Raw genomic sequence first — 17,205 nt, 5'->3', positions numbered from 1 at the left:
TTTCTTTACAAACTATACTTTACTGTGGAGGCTTAGTGGTGCAAAAAGCCCACCAACTTTTTATAAACAGCTCAACAACATCCCAAACACGTGACCCTGCCCTTGCAATCTGGCACAGTTTTCTGTTTCTTCCGTCCAACCACTACACCTCCTTGCAGAAACTGAATTCAAGTACAGCCATAGCTGAATGAACCACAGATCCTGACCCAAAATTTACTCCTGACTTTCCTCCACTAAGCGTCAAATGACCACCCATGTCCCATCTGCCTTTTATCTCTTGTCTCCAGAATCCATCAGTGCTTTTAATTCAGTGGTCAAGGCAGTGATGCTCATTCAGCATGTTTCACCTCTCCAGCTCTTACCCGATCTACAATGCAGATCCTGTACAGGCAAATCCCCAGTTATGGTGGGGTTCCGTTCTTCACAGTGCGACAATGACCGAAAAATTGGCGATACTAAATTCTGATTCCCAGTTATTGAAGTTGATAACCTGGAATCAGCACCAACAAATGGAGATGGCGTTGAAAATCCAGTTATCACCGTCACTAGACAAGCCACGTAAATAGATCACAGTAACCGATATATGCTGATAACCAGGGACTGCTTGTATATCTTAGATCCAACAGTTCAAGGTGATCATCTGTTTTAACACACTTCACTCAAAGCAAACTGCAAGTAAAAAAAACTGCACAATTAATTAAAAATTATACACCAACAACACTTCATAAACAACATAAACAGGCACAATAAACTTAATAGGAAAACAAAAAAATTCAAACAAAATAAAAAAAATGAACAACAAAAAATAACAATCAGTTCACAATGAAACAAATTAAATCATACAAACTGTTAGCCTACCACAATCTTACTTTTGGAGAAACATCTAATAAAGTTTCAGCAAATGCCACAAAAGTTAGGGCATATGCGTAAAGTCTCATATTATAACAATGATAAAAAATCAGTAAGGGGTTTCATGCATTGGTCTTCCTTTACTAGAATACTGTTCTCTGGTGTGGATGTCTGCTTCTCCCAGAGATTTATCTCCTTCGGATAGAGTGGTTCGTGGTTGTAGGGCTCTGCTTCCTAACATTAGGGGTTGTGACTTGGACCATTGACAGATGGTCTCTTGTTTGTCAGTTTTTCATAAGTTGTACTTTAACAGAAATCTTTCACATTCTCAATTGATCCCTGATCCTCTTCTCTTACCAAAAGCAACCAGGTTTGCTGAACAAGAGCACCAATATGCAGTAAATGTGCCTTGCTGTCAAACTTCTTAGTTCCAGAGGTCCTTTATTCCTCATGCCGTTGGACTGTGGAACAGTCTCCCTGAGGATGTTGTGCAATTGGAACCTCAGAAGTTCAAGCAGAGGTGAAGTGCATTACTACCCTAAACTAGTTCTCTTATTTCAATAATTTACTTACATTTTTATCTAGTTATTGGTTTTTTTTTTTTTTTAACTGATCTCTTCTTTTCTGTATTTCTTATTACTTTTGTTACCTCTTTCAAATGAATGCCATATTCTTTGAAAACTTGAATTTCAAGTCAATAGCCCCTGTGGATTTGATCCATATAAATGGGGTTCATCTTCTGAATAAAAATACTGTACAGTAATATTTTTGTTTCATGTTGTCCATTCTGGAAGTATGCTTTTTGATGCTACTATGTTTACTTGCTATTAACAGTTGCTGATCATTTATTCTGAAATAGATTTTTGTACTCTTTGGGAAGTGAGTGCAATTATTTATTTTCATGTGATGGCTTACTTTTACTTGACTTTGCGTATACAACACTAGACAGATTGTATTAAGGTGGAAGATTAATCTATATTTTGATGTCATTTTTTCTTAGTACGCGTTCCCACTCTGAACGTTCATCATCAAGATCCAGACGTTCCAGGTCTAGGAGAAGAACAAGATCCAGATCGCGTCGCAGAAGTCGTGATTTCAATCCAGGTTGAGTTATATCCCATGAGTGTATTTTTGGAAGGAAAAATTTCATACTTAAAATATGATGACCTAACTGGAATGTTGGTGTAATTGATGATGCTTTTTTAATTGGTTCTCATATTTTTTTAAACATTCAAGTGTTGTTGAGTGTTGAAAGTTTTATTCTCTCTTTTGTTAAATCTTTTGCTAACTGTTGCAGAGTCTGTAGTGTTTAGATATCTAGAAATGCTTATAGTAATTAGAAAATATGTGCTTTTCCAGAGAACGACATCGTCGTTCCAGGAGCCGCAGTTCAAGGAGGAGGAGATCTTCACGTTCAAAGTCACGCAGGAAATCTCATTCGAGGTTGGTGTTTAGCATCTCCTTGATTGTTAAAATTTTTCCTTCGTTAGAGTGTGGGAATATAAGAGATGTTTGGTTTCCCCTGTTCAGAGAAAGTATATAGTTTGACAGTGTTGAAACCAGTCATGGATAGAAACGGTGCCATAAAATGGCTGACAGTAAACAAAAATAACTGAGAGGAATGGAAAGAAGATGAATACTAACCTTAGTTACTCTTTTTTAGTCAAGTTACTGCAAGGCGTAATTACTCTCGGTTAACAATTAACAACATTTATTTAGCAAATAATAACATTAGCTTATAAATTAATTATAACCAGGAAACTGCGTGATTAACAAATAAGATATATATGTGCATACAAGCTGTCCCGATGCCAGTCAGGGCCATTCATTTTATTAAAGGCTCTTGTCTTCATTCTCAATCGTGCTTTTCACTGAAAATTCCGATTTCCCACTTATCGGTGCTAATAATTGGGTATTGGCCGATACATACCAACAGTCCTTCCCGATAACCTCTTGGCGCTGATATCTGAAAATCAAATTATTTTCAGTTCACGCACATTTTGTTTACCTTCTTAATCTGCATAACCGGGGACTGCCTGTATAATTCAACATTTAAAAAAATTCCTTTGTTCCGTCATAAGCGGAGCTTTTCAGCTTCTGAAAGTGAGCTGAGAGTTGTCCTATGTCACACAAAATAAAAGGCATCCTTCTGAAAGAGAAAAAATTAACTAAAGGAATGCATGCATTAAAACCTTAACAATATATCATTGATCTATCCTGACTCACTGTAATATCATGATCGAATGCAAAGATTGCTCTTTTCCCTCGGCAGTCATGTGGATGGCACAGCCAGTCAAAAAGACACTTTGGTATCACTTTCCTAATCTAGAAATTAACTAAGCATGCAAACGATGGGTGGCAGTGGCTTGGAAGAGGGTCAGCTAGGGAAAAAGGAGGGCTACGGAGATGACCGGAGAGAGAAGTAGATGTGGTGAATCTAAGGAGTTACATGAATTTTGGGTTTTTGTGAACAGAAGTCAAAATTTTCAGGAGGAAAAAACAGGCCTGTAAAATACAAGTTCATTGGGCTTACTGCAGGAGTCAAAGAAAAATCAATAGGGTTATTTCCTGAACTGAGGCGCGTGGCTGGAGCCAAGATGGCGGTCCTGTGGAGATATGCTTTGCGTTTGAAAATTGCACATTCACTTTGACATGCCAGAACAGAACTGTTTTTGAATAACTGCCCCAAATTTCTTCCAGTCTTTGCATTCTCCCTCTCTCAGCTACCTAGAAATAAAAGCAGTAACAGCAGAAGGGAAGGATATTTCAAACCTGGAATGCTATTTGGGATTAGCCATTTTTTGAATACGTTTGCAAGGGGCATTTTTTTGAGCGAATTAAAATATCCCATAAATCAGAAAAATAAAATGGAAAATGTTATGTTCTTAAACTTGGCTGTGAAAAATTTGTATAATTGGGTGTCAACATACTTATTACTGGTAATATAGTTTGACATTTGTAGTACAGTAGTACATAGTGCTCAATATTCATACTACAATGTATTGAAAAACTTTTATTCACAAGGTACACACTGAGATAAGTATTTTAATATTACTCGTTTCATTTTGGTATTAAAATTCATCTTATTATTTGCAATTGTACAAATCTTCAATAGTTTCACTTGTGATGGATGGTGATAGTTATGTGAACAGTTTATTGAGACTTGTTACAAAAAATTGATGTTAAGATAACCAAGAGATGACAAATAATCTTTTTTTTATAATAATTTCCCTTTTCTCTAAAGAAAAATTTGTGGTATAATTCAACCTGGTGAAAGTACTTTATAAAATTACAATAGTGTGTAATGAACTTTAATACTTATTTAGGGATTTATTTGTGTTCATCATGGTTTTACTTTGCCTATCAGTCATCTCATTACTTGCTTTGTTTAATCTTAAATCCTTGTATGCAACAGATAAGATTTAAACAGAACCCCTTTCAAGTTCAGTGACTTTCCCTTGGCTCAAGTAAAATTCATAAGAAATACAAGACAATTATTCCTTAATAATGAAACAGCTAAGATTCAGGCTCTCCATATCAGATTTCTCTAGATAACATTGGTATTATGAAATGGGTGCATGTGGTACTTCTGTAATTTTACTTGGATGAAGTGGTCAGATATAACTACTGTTATGCATATCTGTAAACTGCAATGTATAAGGTGATACTATAGTGATCTTTCTAGACTATAGTGATCTATATAATCTTGAAGAATCTTTGACTTCTTAGTATTGAAAATCATGCAAGAATCTCCCCAGTGTTCATTTATCTTTTTCACTGTAAGAATCCTTTCTTATTACTGTTTAAATTGTCATATCTCAAAATTTAGTGTGAACTTTTCCTTGGATTATCCTGTTTATACAAAGTACATAAAATCATGGTCTTGTCGTCTTTTGTGATCATGTGTACTTAATGAGCATTTTGTTCTTCCTTATTTCCCTGTAAATTAAAAACCCTCAATCACTTTGTAATTTATAAAACAATTTTAAATTTGACTCTTAATAAATAACAATTACTTCTGTTTACAAATTTATTTTCACTACCTGTACTACTATTGAAAACAGAATGTAAAATCTCTGTACCAGCCCGGAAATATTGGTAAAGGAAATGAATGAAATGTTTTCTCCCTAGAAAAACTATCAAAATCCAAACTCATGATCAGTTTGGTTTGATGATTCTTATGTTTATTCATTATAAATTAGGTTTAAAATGACAACAAATTCATATCTAGACTCCTAAAAGGGCTTTATTCAGATGATTCAGTGTTGAATATTAAGCTTTGGAAATACTGAAATATGGAAGTCTAGATGGGAAGAAATGAGTAGGAATAGATGAAAAATTAAGGGCAGAAAGCAGTGACTGCATGTGGGCCAAAGGGATGTTGCAGTGAGTCAAAAAATAATGTAAATGTAAAAAATGGGGTATGATCTTAAAATCATCCTTGTAATATGTATGACTAATTTCAGTATACCAGAGGCCACATTTCTAATTTTGCCAAAAGTGCCCTCTACCTTCCCCAGCTTAAAAACATGAATTATTATAAGTTGGTTTTAATATGTGCATAATTTATTTTTGTGACACATTCTGATTAACTAACAGTCATAGATGGTATATGTATTTTCTCTGTATTTTTTTAAATTTATGCATGCATATTTTAAGAATACATTTGAATATTATAAAAAAAAAATATTAAATGACATTCACATCTATAAAATTTATTATTTTTCTATGAAGTTATGAATTTGAATTTCTGGATGCATCTGACATCAAAGTTCAAAAGTAAACAAGAATAGACCATCTACTTTAAAAAAATAATACTAAATGTTTCTGATGGAAAGAAATATAAAAAGGATTTTGTGAAGGAAAAATCTATTTCTGGAGAGGGACCGTGTCACCCGATGAAAAAGTCCATTCAGCACTTATTTCTAGGTAATTCCGTTGCTAGATACCAGAGAAAGCTAAATGAAATGCTGGAGTTACTACCCCCAGAGCGAGCTCCATCAGATGGAGTCGTGTATGGAAAAGGGTGAACTACAAAAACACGGAACCTTATCCTATAGAGATCCCAAGGTCAAAAGTCCCATAGGGAGGTGCCGTTACAAACCCATGTACCACCCGTGGACAGCACACAAAACACCGCTAGTCGCATTCCATGAAAGCAGCACCCCACTAGAATGATGTTTACTATGGGAGGGACATGACACATGATGGAGGTGGGTCATCGGGTGACACGGTCCCCTCTCCAGAAATAGATTTTTCCTTCACAAAATCCCTTTTCTGGATCGGGTCCCGTGTCAGCCGATGAAAAATTAACAGAGAAATAAACATAATTCTTAAACTAAAAAGATAAAAATTCTAAGGGGAACAAAAGACCAAAGGTCCAAAAGAAATTTTTCAATCACTAGTAACAATAACAATAATGTACAAAAGAAACTGATGTTAGCTTAAAATTAACATGACAATGTGAAAAATATACATAAACAAAATAACTATACAATATTGAAAACCTTATAACTTAAATGTGTCATTTAGACAAATACATGGATAACACAGCCAGGTGAGAAGTCAAGGCAAGCCTGACTGAAATGACCGTAAGGGGATAACTGAGGCAGTGGAGGAGGAAATGACTAGGAATCAGAAAGGGAACCAGAGGGAGGGACAACGTTCCCTGCCGCGACTGCTGAGAATTTAAGAGCTTCAAGGATTTCAAATAGTGACGTTTGAAAACCAAGGGTGACTTCAACCAGTGTACCTGGTAAGATCCGTGAAATTCATGTAATGGAAGTAATTAATGGAGGTGGCCACAGCTCTGATATCATGAACTTTTGGGACTGAGTCAGGGTTAGCCTGCTTGATAAAGTAAAGGATCTGTTGTCTAATAGCAGACATAGAGAGATTACCCCCTCCTTCCCTGATAAAGAGAGGCCCAGAAGAGATGTGAGAGGACCTGTCTAAATAAGCCCTCAAAGTATGAACTGGACACAGGGACAGGTCTAGAGGCAGAGGAAGAATTTTCCAAGGCGACCACCTATGCTGCGGATCTTCATTTTTGGCCAGGAAGGTAGGGTGAGGAATCAGCAAAACCTCCCCTGATGGAAGGAAGTCGACGTGGTTGGGTTCCCTAGAGAGTGCAGACAGCTCCGAAATTCTAGCACCCGAAGCCAGGCTAACTAAAAACAACGTTTTCCTCAACAAGGAAAGGTAGGGGCAGGATTGATTATCGATATCTGAGGCTAACTTCAACACGTCATTTAGAAACCAGGAAACCGTATGTGGACGGATTACTGGCCTCAGGCGATGCACATGCTTTAGGGATGGAAGAAAAGTAAGGGTCTGTGAGGTCAATTTTGAAACCATACAAGAACACTTTACGTAGAGCCGACTTGACTGTAGTAACAGTACTAGCGGCTAAACCCTTCTCAAACAGTGATCTAAAAAGGAGATTGCTAAATTAATGGTCATTACTGTAGCCTCAGATTCTCTTAAAAAGAGTGCTAGTTTCTTAATTGCTGAGTCGTACTGACGAAGAGTGGAGACCCGCTTATCTGATTCTAAGAACATGGTATTGACAGGATCAACGTTAGCATCCCTTTGAGCCGCAAACTTCATAAAGTCCACAAAGCCAGGGCATTTTGGATTTTTGAGGAAGCTGACACAGTCTGAGTTTGTACTACTTGTGTTAGTTTCGGACTGGGGATTCGGATGTGGCGAAGTTTCAGTTCTAGTAGAAGAGGAAACAGCTGCTCTTTGGCCAGTAGGGAGCCACTAGAGCTACTTGACCCTTGAACGTCCTCAGTTTGTGGAGGACTTTCAACAACAAGTTCACTGGAGGAACAGATAGATCACCTTCCACCTGTTCCAATCCAATGACATTGCGTCCGTGAAAAGAGCTTGAGGGTCCAGGTTGGGAGCTCGTAATGAGGGAGCTTGTTGTTGAGCTTGGTTGCAAACAAATCTACCTCAGACCCGGAACTAGTTGGCAGATCCAATTGAACGAACCCCTGTCTAGGGACCACTCCGACTCGGGGAGTTGTCCTGGAGAGAGAATCTGCTACGACGTTCGGACCCCTGCAAGATGGGTGGCAGATAGGTGCCACTTGTTCTTGCAGGCCAAGGAAAAAGTGCAATCATTACCTGGTTGATCCTGCTCGATTTTGAACCTCTCCTGTTTATGCAGTGGACTACCGTGGCGCTGTCCAGAACCAGCCTTATGTGAATCTTCTTGGGGGAAGAAGCTTCTTCAAGGTAAGGAAGACTGCCATGGCCTCCAGAACATTTATATGGAACTGGCGGAACATGAGGACCAAGTCCCCTGTACTTCTTGGTGTTGAGAATATCCTCCCCACCCGCTTAAGGAGGCGTCTGTGTGGATAACCAACGCCGGAGGAGGAAATTGAAGGGGACTGACTTGGACAGGCTCTTGACAGACGACCAAGGGCGGAGTCGCTTCTTCAAGATGTGGGGAATCAGAGACACCTTGTCCCTGAGACTGATATTTGCCCGACTCCGCCACACTCTGTTGATATCCTTCAGTTTCACTTTCAGCAACAGGTCTGTCACCGAAGCGAACTGAAGGGCCCAAGACTTCGTTCTTGGGTCCGCCGAGAGGCCCTTTTGGATTTGAGAAACTGTCTGGTTGCTCTGGCTATCTCCTTCCTCTTGGGAGGAGGAAGAGAGAGCTTGTGAGAATTCAGATCCCACTGGATTCCTAGCCATTGAAAACAACTGCTGGGAACCAGGCGGGACTTCTCCTGTTTACACGAAAAGCCCAAGGATTCTAGAAAGTCGACCACCACGGATGTAACTCTCCGCATTCCTCGGCGCTGGATGCCCAGATGATCCAGTCGTCGAGATACGCGGCCAGCGTAATCCCTTGAGACCGGAGTTGCTGTACGACCGTGTCTGTCAACTTGGTAAAAATCCTTGGGGCTATGTTGAGGCCGAAAGGCATCACCTTGAAGGAATATGCCTGCCTTCCGAGCCTGAACCCCAGAAAGGGGGAGAACCTTCTACAACCGGGACGTGATAATAGGCGTCGGAAAGATCTAGAGAGGGTGGTTACGGCTCCACGGGGCAGTAGGGTCCGAACTTGGGAGACAGTAAGCATCCGAAACTTGTCGCAACGAATGTAGGAATTCAGACGGGACAAGTCCAGAATTACTCTCCGTTTGTTGGAACCTTTCTTTGGAACACTGAAGAGCCTGCCTTGGAACTTCAGAGACCTCACTTTCCTTATAGCCTGTTTCTGTAGGAGATCCTCCACAAAGTCCTCGAGATCCTTGGTCGTAGCCTGATAAAACTTGACTGGTGGAGGGGGATTGTCGATCCAACTCCAGCCTAGGCCCTTGGAAACTATACTCTGAGCCCAGGGACAGAAGGTCCACCGAGCTCGAAAATGATACAGCCTCCCGCCCACAGGATGTATGTCATCGGTCCTGTGATTGCTTCCCCCCTCTGGAGCCTCTACCTCCCCTGTTCCTGGGAGAGGAGCGGGGGGCTCCCCTTCCCCGAGCGAAGCCACGGGGCTTATTGCCTCTGGTTGATTGTCTGGGGCGAAATTTCCCCTGACTTTCATATGCAGGATTGAAAGCTGGGGAGGAGACATAGGAAGGAGCAGCCAAAGACTGATGTGCCGGGTTTACCAGGACATACTGAGGTGGAGGATGGGAGGAAGAGGTCGAAGGTTGACTTTGTAAAGGAACCTGGACCAAGGACTGAGCTGGAAGACGTTTGAAGTGTTTAAATTTCTTACTGGACTTGGTGGGAGGGCTGGCAAGATCAGACTGTTTCCTTTTATAGGGCAGGCCCCAACGGGAACGGAGGCTTTGATTGACCCTAGCTGCCTCAGATAAGACTGCATCAACTTCTTCTTGTGGGAAAAGATTAGCACCCCAGATCGAACTCTTAAGAAGCTTATTAGGTTCATGCCGAACTGTGGCTGCTGAAAAGATGTGCTTCCGGCAGGCCAGTCGGGCAGTCATAAAGTCAAACAGATCTTGTTGAAAACTTCGCCAAGAGAGATTTCGTCAAGACCTGGAACAATGGATCTTCTCTGTAAACCAAAGAAGTTGCTTCCGCTAAAACCAAAGAGTTCAAAGACCTGGCGAGCCTTTCCTTAGTATCAGCCTCTGTTTTCAAGAGCGACTCCGGGATCTTAGGAGCTGCTCACTGAACAGATCAGAGGCGCAGTCTGGGTCAAGCCGAGTCACCGTAAACGTATTAGGGCTCCTTCCAGAAGTCAGTGCCTCCGGGAAGAGACGAGCGATGTAGGTCCGTCTCACGGAGATGAGGAAGGGGTTTACCTTGAAGCAAGCCTGGCTAGTCAGGAGGCCACTTTCGAAGCGCAAGGGAGAAGGAGAACATCACTGAGAGTGAACATAGTGAACACTCCCTTAGCTGGTGTGAGCTTAGTGTTCTCCGCTTGCCACTCCGTAAGGGTCCTCATCAAAAGACGACTGGGCTTGGTCCCTAGGATAGATGACCGTCTCCTTAGGGACTTTATCAGACCTGTTCCAAACCTCTCCCTTCAGCCTGGCAAAACCAGTGTAGGGAGATGTCAGGTCCGGAGGATAGAACTCTAACTCTTCCACTCTCCTCGTGCCTAAACCCTCTATGGTAAGAGTACCTTTGTGGTCGGGAGCATAAAGGGTGAGGCATGAGATTCCCTAGATCAAGGGAGGGGAGAGTGGAAGGGTCCAGGAACAGAATGCCTAGAACGTTGTTGAGATTCCACCTTCTTGAAAGGGAGTGAAGAGAAGAAGCAAGACCAGACAGCTTACTGTCTACCCTGCGTCGATCTTCTCAAACCTCGTGTCGATTCTTTCCAGGAACTGTTCAAAGAACTGAAGTGTATCCAAGGAAGGAGGAGGGGGAACTACCTGGCGTGATTGAGGCTCCGCCTGGGACCTGGAAGGGGAGGCTGTACTCGTCGACGGAACAGGGCTCGTTGCCGTGCCGCCGCGGGGACCCCATATCGGTCTGCGGGAGTAGGTAAGGTTTTCTTTTTAAAGGACTTCACCTTGGGGCAATAGACCCAGGCGTGCCGAAAGGTATGAAGATTTAGAGAAGCCTTTAAAAGAAGCAACAGAGGAAGAAGGAGAGTTAAACAGTGAAGAACCTGCCTCACTTACCCCCTTACCTGCCTGATGCTCTGGGATAATGCTCGGAGACTCAAGGTCGGGATCGAGTTCCGCCCGCGTCTTCGGGCGCCGCCGCTCAAAGCCGAACCGTCTGGAGGGGCTGGGTCAACTCCAATCCGGCAATCAACGGGCAGCAACCTCGTCGGTGACAGAAGCTGTGATCAAGCGCCGGGAAAAGGACATTACAAATGTCGCCGAGTATGTAAATTGCCAGCTCCTACGTTGCGCCCAAACGCTAACCCAGACTTTGAGGCCTGAATCGAAGAATCACGAGACTTGCGGTCAGCCTGCGGAAGAAAAACATTATGTTCTTACGAAGGGGAGGAATCGATAAAAATATAAATATTATAGTTGGCTAAGAAGGAAAGATGCATGATCACCTACCGAATCGTGATAGCCTGCTCGTAAAGCGTAGCAAACATCACATCCGTCAGGGTGCCAAACAATAAGATCCCTGGACTACATCAGTGAGACCGACAAACCAGTGGCGCTGGCCTGATGGAGGGCTGCGGGCACCCTTCTTCTTGGCAGCGTACCACCTGTAAGTATGAGATTATGAGTACACTGTGTAGGTGCGGAGTAGTGTGCGGGCAACACAGTATTAAACCAAGCAATGAAACCAGCCGGAATGATCCGGGAGGTAACCTGGTAAAAACTCATACAATCAAAAATAATAATAATAAATAAAGCAAAACAAATTTACGGAACTAGCGGATAACATGCCTTAAAGTAACTCCTGTCGGATACAAAGTGAAATGAAATGGGAAGGTTAAACTGTCCGGAGAAAGTGCTTCCATCAACTAAAAAATAATATGAAACTTAGCGATAACGGAAGACCGATAAGCGCTAGAACCGCCGGAGGCGGGAAGCAAGGAATGCACTCGATAGAAGACAGTAGTTAGCTATGGTCAACCTGCGTCAAGGCCCAACCACGAAGACATCAGGCAAAAAGCTCTAACTGGCAGCGAAGAAGGACTGAACAATGTTGCTAAATTAACACGACACGCGGAGAAGGCTTTATGAAGGAGGAATGGGAACCCGGAGGAAGAACCGAAAGGAAGACCAGAGAGTTTTAATGCACAATCCGGGCGTTCCGTGTCCTCCCGCCAAACCACGCTGACTGTCATCGTTGCCCAGCAAGCGAGAGAAGCAGGAGGAAGCTATGGGACAACCTCCTCCAAGGGGATGGGGACAGGGAGATAAAGATGGCCAAATGATGGACAGGAGGAGGGAGGAAGCTCTCGGCCACTAACAGTCCCAGGAGGAAGTACAAAAGTAAAAGTCACGGACCGTGCAAAGAGGCCAACCATGCAGAGGAAGGGGCACAGGCTATAGGCTAGAAAAGGATGGGTTTAACCAAAAACTAGAACTAACCTTAAGTAAATACCAAACTAGGGTTTTTTACACACTGAAGCCCCTCATATCCCAGCTTAACCAAGAGGCTCATTAGCCTCAGGGCCAGAAACAGGGAGAGGAAGCAACATGAGGTCCCCGCTATTCCAGTTTCTCACAAACATTAGCCTCATTACTGCGAAACAGGGAAGGGCGACATAAGGGGAAGACCCTGGTAAAACTTTAAACTCGCCTTTTGGAAAAGGAACACAAAACCCTAGAAGGGCATGTGAGCGGAAAGAATGAGCACCATCCCCCTTTTTTATGGAAAAAAGGGAATAATTCGCCCCAAAAGGAAAACCAAAGCTAACACCAACCCATAAAGAAAAATAACAATACAAAACAAGAGGAGGACCATACAACACGATGTGGACGTGAAGGAAATGGCCGCCTCGAAACAAAAAAACATCCATGATAATCATCAAATATCAAATGCATCCGAACACTGGGTTAAAGAAACAAAAAACTCGAAGTTCCAAACGTAAATAAAATTTGTTTTTATTACTGAGGGAAGGCAAAAATAAGATGTTGAATTGATAAAATTTCGTAATAGGGTTCTTGAGAAGGAAAAATCTATTGGCCCTCAGGGCAAAGAAACAAACGTCTAGTCAATCAAAATCACTATTTAGACCTCATCATGGTAAATCTGCTCCTAAACAGCAGTGGAATTTGAGGACCCAGAGATGGTTGCCGTGTCGGCTCTGATCAAGCTCCGTTATCGAGGAGGAGTCCGTGTGACTGCCATGGAAGAGGGTGGTTACAAAAACACGGCTCCTATCTATTAATCCAAGGTCATAAGGACCTCAATCCTCATTAAAACCCAAGTTTACTCAACTGTTTGCAAAATCCGTGTTGTTATGCTGCTCTCCTGTTAAATGTATTATGCTTAAAATGTTTTTTTACTGTTGATTGCTTCTCAAATTATGCCTTTGACTGTTTTATGGCTTTTTCATTTTACATGGGTTTTTCGCACCCATGTTGACTTTTGACCTTTTAGGATCTCTATTGGATTACTGTTCCGTGTTTTCCTCTAGTTTAATAATTAAAGAGGATTTGTTTATAATATTCCATCTGATGGACACGCTCTGGGGTACGTTTACCTCCAGCATTTCATTTAAACTTTCTTGGTATCTGCAACTGTTTACCTGAATCTTTTGAATGGACTTTTTCATCGGTTGACATTTTCCCGATCCAGAAATAAAATTATAGTGATTTTGATTGGAAAGATGCATGTTCCCTTTAGCGGATCAGAGATTGAGGCTGCTGTAAAGGCGTAGCAAATATCAATCCGTCATAGGGTGCCAAATAATAAGATCCCCTATCATTGGACCATGCACATATTTGAGCCGACTTCTTCCGTGGCCCTGGCCTGATGGAGGCTTGTTTTACCCTTCTTCTTGTTTTCCACCTGTAACTGCTTGTTTTTAATTATGATACTGTGATAAGGTGCGGAGTTTGTGTGCGAGCAACCAGTATTAAACCTTCTGTCCAACCATTGGCTGGGGAGTAACCTGGTAAAAACTCAGCAAAAAAATAATAATAATAAATAAAAAAAACAAATTTTTACGTGAAAATCTTTTTTTTTTGCCTTAAAGTAAGTAGTGGATACAAGTGAAATCAAATGGGAAGGTTAAACTGTCGGAGAACAGTTTTAGTTTGTAAAATAATATGGAAACTGGCGATCTGGAGACCGATGGCGCTAGAACCGCAAGAGCAAGCAAAAATTCTCCGATGAAGACAGTTGTTCTAGGTCAGGCGTCAAAGCCCAACAGCGAGTCAGTCAGGCGGAAAGCTCTGTTCAAGAAGGACTGAACCGGAGTGTCGCTAAATTAAGCAGCGCGGAGAAGGCGTATGAAGGGGAGGAATGGGACCCCGGAGGGAAGAACCGAAAAGGCGACCAGAGGTGGGAATGCACAATCCGAAGGCGTTCCCGTGTCCTCCACCCCATGTCGGCCTGACTGAGTTATGCAGCAAGCGCTCTGTCTTGACTTCAACCTCCTCCAATGGACTGGAGATAAACATGGCCAAAGATGGTGGACAGGAGAGAAGCTCTCCTGTTTGCCACTGACAGTCCCCAGAGGAGAGAACAAAAAAAGTTAAACAATCCAACCATGCAGAGGAAACCTGTTTTTACTCTAGGATTGCTTCTCATTACCAAAAACTAGAACTAACCTTAAGTAAATACCAAACTAGGGTCTTACATATGCCCTCGCTATGTCATTTAACCAATCATGCTCATTACTGTTATGGAAACTCTAGAGGGAAGCAACATTGGGAATCCCCCGCTATTTTAGCTAACGAGGGGCTTATCAGCCCCATGAAAGCTGTGAAACAGGAAGGGAACATAAAGGAGAAGACCTCTAAAACTTTATTGATTTACTGTTGGAAAAACCGCTTCACAAAACCTAGAAGGGCATGTGAGCGGAAAGAATGTGCGACCATTCCCTCCCCCTTTTTTATGGAAAAAAAAGGGGTGGTCTTGACTCACTGTAAATAAAACAAGCTAACACCAACCCATAAAAAAATAATAATACAAAACAAGAGGAGGACCTGCTCCAACCGATGTTTGTTTGAAGGGAAATCTTCGTCAGTCATTTCAAGCTCAAAACAAAAAAACATCCATGATAATCATCAAATATCAAATGCATCCAACACTGGGTTAAAGGGAAACAAAAAACTTAAAAGTACAAACGTAAATAAAATTCCCAGAAGCTACGAAGGAAGGGCAAAAATAAGGCATGTAAATGAATTGATAAAAAAGCGAATAGGCTCGAGGAAGCCCGGCCTAAACACCAGCCCTCAACTCGAAGCAAAGGGGAAACAAACGTTAGTCAATCAAAATCACTAATTAGACCTCATGAAAAAAAATGCTCCTAAACACGAAGAGGAACCGTGAAAAGATTGAAAAACAGAGGCGACCAAGATCACGAACCGCATGGAGGTCACGTGAGGCCGTGAGAAGGAAGATCGAGAACGGGCGTTATAAATCCCTTTAATTATTAAACTAAAGGGAAATAAGGAGCCTCAATCGCCTCAACTAAAAAACAAAACATTGGTACTCAACTTGGGTAGTGAAAGACCTTGTGAGAAGCCATAATGATGCGAAAATGCACAAGATTAAAGCACAACGAAAAAACGATGTGAGCGATGGTGCTTGCTGAAATGGAATGCGACTAAGCGGTGTTTTGTGTGCTGTCCACAGGTGGTACATGGGTTTATGGCACCTCCTATGGGACTTTTGACCTTGGGATCTCTATAGGATGAGTTCAAGTGTTTTTGTAGTTCACCCTTTTCCATACCACGACTCCATCTGATGGAGCTACGCTCTGGGGGTAATAACTCCAGCATTTCATTTAGCTTTCTCTGGTATCTACAACAACTGTGATTACCTAGAAATAAGTGCTGAATGGACTTTTTCATCGTGACCACGGGACCCGATCCAGAAAATGAGAATTCCTCAAGAATGAGTTCAACTGAGAAGATGGAAATAAGTAAGAATATTTTACTGGTATGAACAAGTATTCTCGTGACTGTAAGAAGAATACATGGTAGCCAGCAAGAATATTGGAACAATCAAGTGAGGTTAAAGAACAAGTTCTTTTTCTTCCTTGTGTTCTTTTGTTCTTTGTGAAAATTCTTGCTAGACAGAAGAGGTGCGCAGAGCAAAATTTAAAGTGGCAAAGAACTAAGTAGGGTCATGACTACTTTTGTTGCCTACCTGGAGGAAAAGAATATGCTGAGAATGTCTAACATCCTGTTGGTTGTGGGTGACATGTATGGGGTGACTGATAAAATTAAATAAAAGTGATAGCTGGAGCCACTTCATGGGGATGGAAGATGTTGAGGAGAGTGGTTGCTGGAACACTGCAAAGTGGGTGTAGGATATTAAGACTGTCATGTATCTGGGGAGATTCAGTGCTGTCAGTCCTTTAAAGGCAAAGGAGGTTCAAATAATTGATGAATATTTGTTTGCACTTGTGCTTGTATCTCAAAGGTCCATATTTATGTAAAGATTTACAAGGTATATATCATATACATGTAACATGAAATTAAGATCATCCATAAAACCTGACCTATGACAACTGAAAATGCCAATGCGTCATCATGATCACCTTCTGACTAGTATCAGCTTTGTGGCATATACAACCTGAAACAATTTCTTCATTAGACTGGAGGTGATTCCTAGTGGTGATGTGTGAAGTACCTGCAAGTCAACAGATCTTTTGTACAACGCATCAGATAGGATAACTTTCAAGTATCCATATAGAGAGCAAAAGAATATCTTCATACCATTTAAACAAAAACCTGTGCACTTATATAACTTGAGCATAGTAATGTCTTGTATGTGCAGAAACTCCAAATTGTGGAAAGTATGGCTTTAAAGCTGAACAGTGTCACTGTAGTTCTGGGCCAAATTATGTGAACTGTTACTTGAATAATTAGCCTAATAATGAAGATTGCCAGGAAAATAAAGATTAGAAGCAGTTGTCAGTAAAGTTGATATTGAACATGCAAGTATACTGTTTAGGATACTCATAGTAGCCCTGAAGCATGACAAAAGTTTGCTAAAGCTTTAAACCTGTAATTAGTCACAGGACTACTTACCATTCTTAGCTAAAAACCTGACCAGTTGTAGAGAGAATGGCTTTGCAGTTCTAAACAGCGGTTTTTATTGAGGCATGCTTCCACTGACTCTTTAGCTGTCGCCAAACAAACCAAAATTAGAGTCTTCATTGTGAGATCTTTAAATGAAGGAAATCTCTTGCAAAGGCTCGAACCTGTCGGACCCTTGAGAAACTTTAGGACCACATCTAGGTTCCACGCT

At 41.6% G+C, this 17,205-nt stretch overlaps 1 protein-coding gene across 3 annotated transcripts in view; it reads left to right on the top strand.

Moving 5' to 3' along the window:
• The window catches only part of Srp54 (splicing regulatory protein 54), a 197,664-nt gene that overhangs the window by 79,477 nt on the left and 100,982 nt on the right, over positions 1–17,205 (top strand). For 2 of the 3 annotated variants that reach the window (XM_067121227.1, XM_067121219.1), the window contains exons 6-7: positions 1,850–1,953; positions 2,209–2,292. In XM_067121227.1, the coding sequence (XP_066977328.1) occupies positions 1,850–1,953; positions 2,209–2,292 (188 nt within the window). Of the gene's footprint in view, positions 1–1,849; positions 1,954–2,189; positions 2,293–17,205 lie in introns of all 3 variants that reach the window. The other variant, XM_067121237.1, reaches the window with a different exon arrangement.

The sequence above is a fragment of the Macrobrachium rosenbergii genome, chromosome 2 (assembly GCF_040412425.1).
Source record: "Macrobrachium rosenbergii isolate ZJJX-2024 chromosome 2, ASM4041242v1, whole genome shotgun sequence".
Lineage (NCBI taxonomy): Eukaryota > Metazoa > Arthropoda > Malacostraca > Decapoda > Palaemonidae > Macrobrachium > Macrobrachium rosenbergii.
This window is presented reverse-complemented; position numbering and strand designations above follow the sequence as displayed.